Below are 3,295 nucleotides of genomic sequence, written 5' to 3'. Positions count from 1 at the left end.
ACACACACTCAACTTGTACTAAGTGAGAACATCTTCAGCAATTAAAAGCCCCAGCTACTAGTTGTGTCCACAGCGCACTACATACAGCCACATTCACAGCAGGCATCGTTTTCTGGTGCTGACATGATGCATGCCTTGGACATGTGAGTGAGGCGTGGATGGCTTGGAGATGGCCAGTCACATGTTCATTCGCTTAATTCACGTTGGAGCACAAAAGCACCAACATCCTTCCCCGTCACATGTCAATCTGTCTGGCAGTCTGTCTGCCTGTCTGTCTTCCTGTCTGTCAGGAAGTGGGTCAGCAAACAATCTAAAACGAAGTTCGTGCTTCTAACGCCTACTTGACAGAAGTGCGTACCAAATAGGTGAGCATTCAAATGCATTGTCACATGAATATCACTCCACCCGTCTAGTTGCCATCCCCACCTTCTCCTCCCACATGGTAGAGGTATGAACCAGTTGTCACTTCACTCACTTTCAACACCACTAGATGTCGTTCGTTCCTGTCAAGTTGATGCACTTAGTTTAATCAGTGGCGACAGCCAATTCCTTACTGTGAGGAATGGCGGTTCGCCGTAATGGAGGATTATTCCTGACTTGATTAACCTCTGACAGAGTGGCTCACCGCCACGATGAAATTGCTTATCTACACGATGTTTAGTTGATATACCCATATGCGGTGCCTTCATGGAATGGTACAAAAGAAGGTGTATGAGATGCTTCAACAGTTGTAGAACAAAACCAGACTCAATGCGTTAAGCTGACAAGGTCAAATACCATCCATCTCTTTAGCTAATACTGTATTTCATGTTATTGGAGTAAATTTTGAGTATTGAGAATGTGGTGATCAAGATGTGGAGAAAGTTACCGACCGGTAAAAGCTTTTTTAATTCCGTTCTACGATTCATTCATAAACCGTTACATGGGTTTTCAAAGTCCCCGTGAAATGTAGTAAGTAATTGCAGCATGCTTGGTTTGGCCACCATAACACATTCAAACGGATTTGCCGACCTTGATATTCGTGTTTTTTTTTAAAAAACTGGAAGGACCCTAAATTTCCCACGTTATTTCTAACAGAGTTTAGGGGCACTTCATACCTCACATCTTTTGCAACTAGAGGTACGCTTCTCGGGTAAATTTTTATTCAAACGTTCTTAGTATTTATAGCTCTTGAAGGAAGACAAACGCGGCGTTTAGTTGGTTATAGAGTACCGAAACTTGCACATTTAAAATGTACCTTTAAGAACACAATTTCTGTCTTCATGTATCGTTTTTTTTCCGGGGCTGTTTCTTTGCAATATCTAGAATTAGTATCTTATAAAAAAAGCAAGCCGTCCTTGGCCTCATAAAATTTTTCTGCAATTCTATTCGTACGTTGCAAAACCTGGAAGTAAAACTAGTAAGAATGCAGCCAATGATACGAAGATAAAGTCTATCACACATGTTACAGTGGCAATCTCTGTGGCAGTGGATAGTTTGTAAGTGGAAATTTTGCTACTGTAGACCACCATTCACTTCTGAAGAACCCATGAAGACCTACAATATAATCCTCAAGGGAATTGATGCCATCGAATTTCCACGAAAAATCACTCGAAACGCTCAGCACCTCATCAAAAAGTTGTGCAGGTATGATTTGCATCAGTATCTTTACTTCAATGTTAGCTTAATACAGTAGACCCCATCTGAGAGATTTGCATGTTAATCATGTTGATGTAAAATAAAATTTGATATGCGCTCTTTGTGATGTACTGTAGGGAAAATCCCACGGATCGTTTTGGCTATGGTAGGGGTGGACTGAAGGCGATTAAGAAACACGTGTGGTTTGAAGGGTTCGACTGGAGAGGTCTTCGAAATCGGAATCTCAAACCTCCGTTCGTTCCACAGGTATGATTTTTTATCCGACTTGGAAGCCAGTAGATACAACTTGTTCAAGGTAGGTTTACTTGACAAACGATGGAAAAAAACTCGGCAAATCACTCGAGGAAACTCAACTAAAATAGTTTGCTCTGCGAGTGCATATGACAGCATGTTATCCTATGCACCGAAGTATGACTGTATCTAGAGTATGGATTTGACTCTTTGTATGGGAGATCATAAAAATGCATTACCAAACATCATTTTTTGTACGCATACAATTATTAGCTTTTTTTTTGCAAGAGTGAGGATAAAACAGTAGATCTTTTACTTATTTGCTAATATGCACTTTACTATCTTGCTTTGCAAATCAGTTCTACACATTACGATAACAAACTCATATATGTTTTAAAATGAGCATGCCTTGGTCCGTCTCTCGCCATATTCCATATTCCTAAGTTTTGTGATTTAGATATTGTCACCAACGGACGTCACAAACTTCGACTACTACGCCTTCGATCAAGAAGAGCCCCCAGACGATGTGAGTGGTTGGGACAACGAATTTTGACGAAATTTCCCTATTTTTGATCCAATCACTCAACTTCTTCCCTTCCTCTCCGTGGTCTGTTTTAATACTACTTTTCACCGATCAGCAACCTTTGTCTGCAAAGCGCCTTTTTCTATTGCTGGTGACATTGCCTAACTATCCTGCCTTATTTTTTTTGCAAAAATGCCAAATTGCATATTGTTTCCTACAAAACCCAATCGACTTATTTTTGAGCATAACACGTATGCCGTTTGTTGCCAAGAAATTAAAAATTCCGGCTCACCCCTGCTACTCAACTAGTCATTCGTTGCTTTTATTCATCAACCTATTTATCTGACCAATAAGGGGGACCGTTTTCAATAGATCTCCTCACTAATTAATGTTCACCAGAATTTGTGCACAAGAATGCTCGTTTGTTTCAGTGTATGAGGGTACGAGCAAGTTGAGTAGACAGGGAAGGAGTGATAATGAGGTAATCATTGTGAAGACTCGTCTTCACTACCATTGTTTTGGTAGCCATTGTTGCTGCCGTTGTTGGTATTGTGTGAAGAAAGGCAGTAAGAAAATTCGGGCATCATGTAGAGCTTTGAGGCCAGCTGGTAGTGCGTCTCCGGCGCTACGGTGACAGGAGTTGGCACCGGAGATTTTTGCGCCGATCCGAGAGTCTTAATGCCCGACGCAGCGATGAGACAAAGGGGCTGGTTTTCCACTCTAGTCCCGCTCTGCCTAGAATGATTAAAAAACTGGAATTTTCCTTTCTTTGTTTCTGATAGTCTGTTTAGATGTAGGTTTGCATGCCTGTCAGTTTATTTTAGCTTCATCTGGTGTGTCTGTAAGTTTATTTGTCTGCCTGTATGTAAGGGGTAGTCAAATAAGCACATGCTATTCTTTTGT

General features: G+C 41.0%; 1 protein-coding gene across 1 annotated transcript in view; it reads left to right on the top strand. All coding sequences in view use genetic code 11, as the record gives it.

Annotated features, from left to right (window-relative positions):
* Nucleotides 1-2,422, top strand: part of EGR_06839 (cGMP-dependent protein kinase) — a gene marked incomplete at both ends in the record, with an annotated part of 17,939 nt that extends 15,517 nt beyond the window's left edge. The window contains 3 exons of the mRNA XM_024496088.1: nucleotides 1,504-1,626; nucleotides 1,755-1,884; nucleotides 2,327-2,422. Of these exons, the coding sequence (XP_024349508.1) occupies nucleotides 1,504-1,626; nucleotides 1,755-1,884; nucleotides 2,327-2,422 (349 nt within the window). The remainder of the gene's footprint in view (nucleotides 1-1,503; nucleotides 1,627-1,754; nucleotides 1,885-2,326) is intronic.
* Between the last annotated feature and the right edge of the window lie 873 nt (nucleotides 2,423-3,295).

Source organism: Echinococcus granulosus, assembly GCF_000524195.1.
Source record: "Echinococcus granulosus chromosome Unknown EG_S00064, whole genome shotgun sequence".
Taxonomy (NCBI): domain Eukaryota; kingdom Metazoa; phylum Platyhelminthes; class Cestoda; order Cyclophyllidea; family Taeniidae; genus Echinococcus; species Echinococcus granulosus.
The sequence above is the reverse complement of the archived record's forward strand: the minus strand, read 5'-3'. Positions and strand labels throughout refer to the sequence as shown.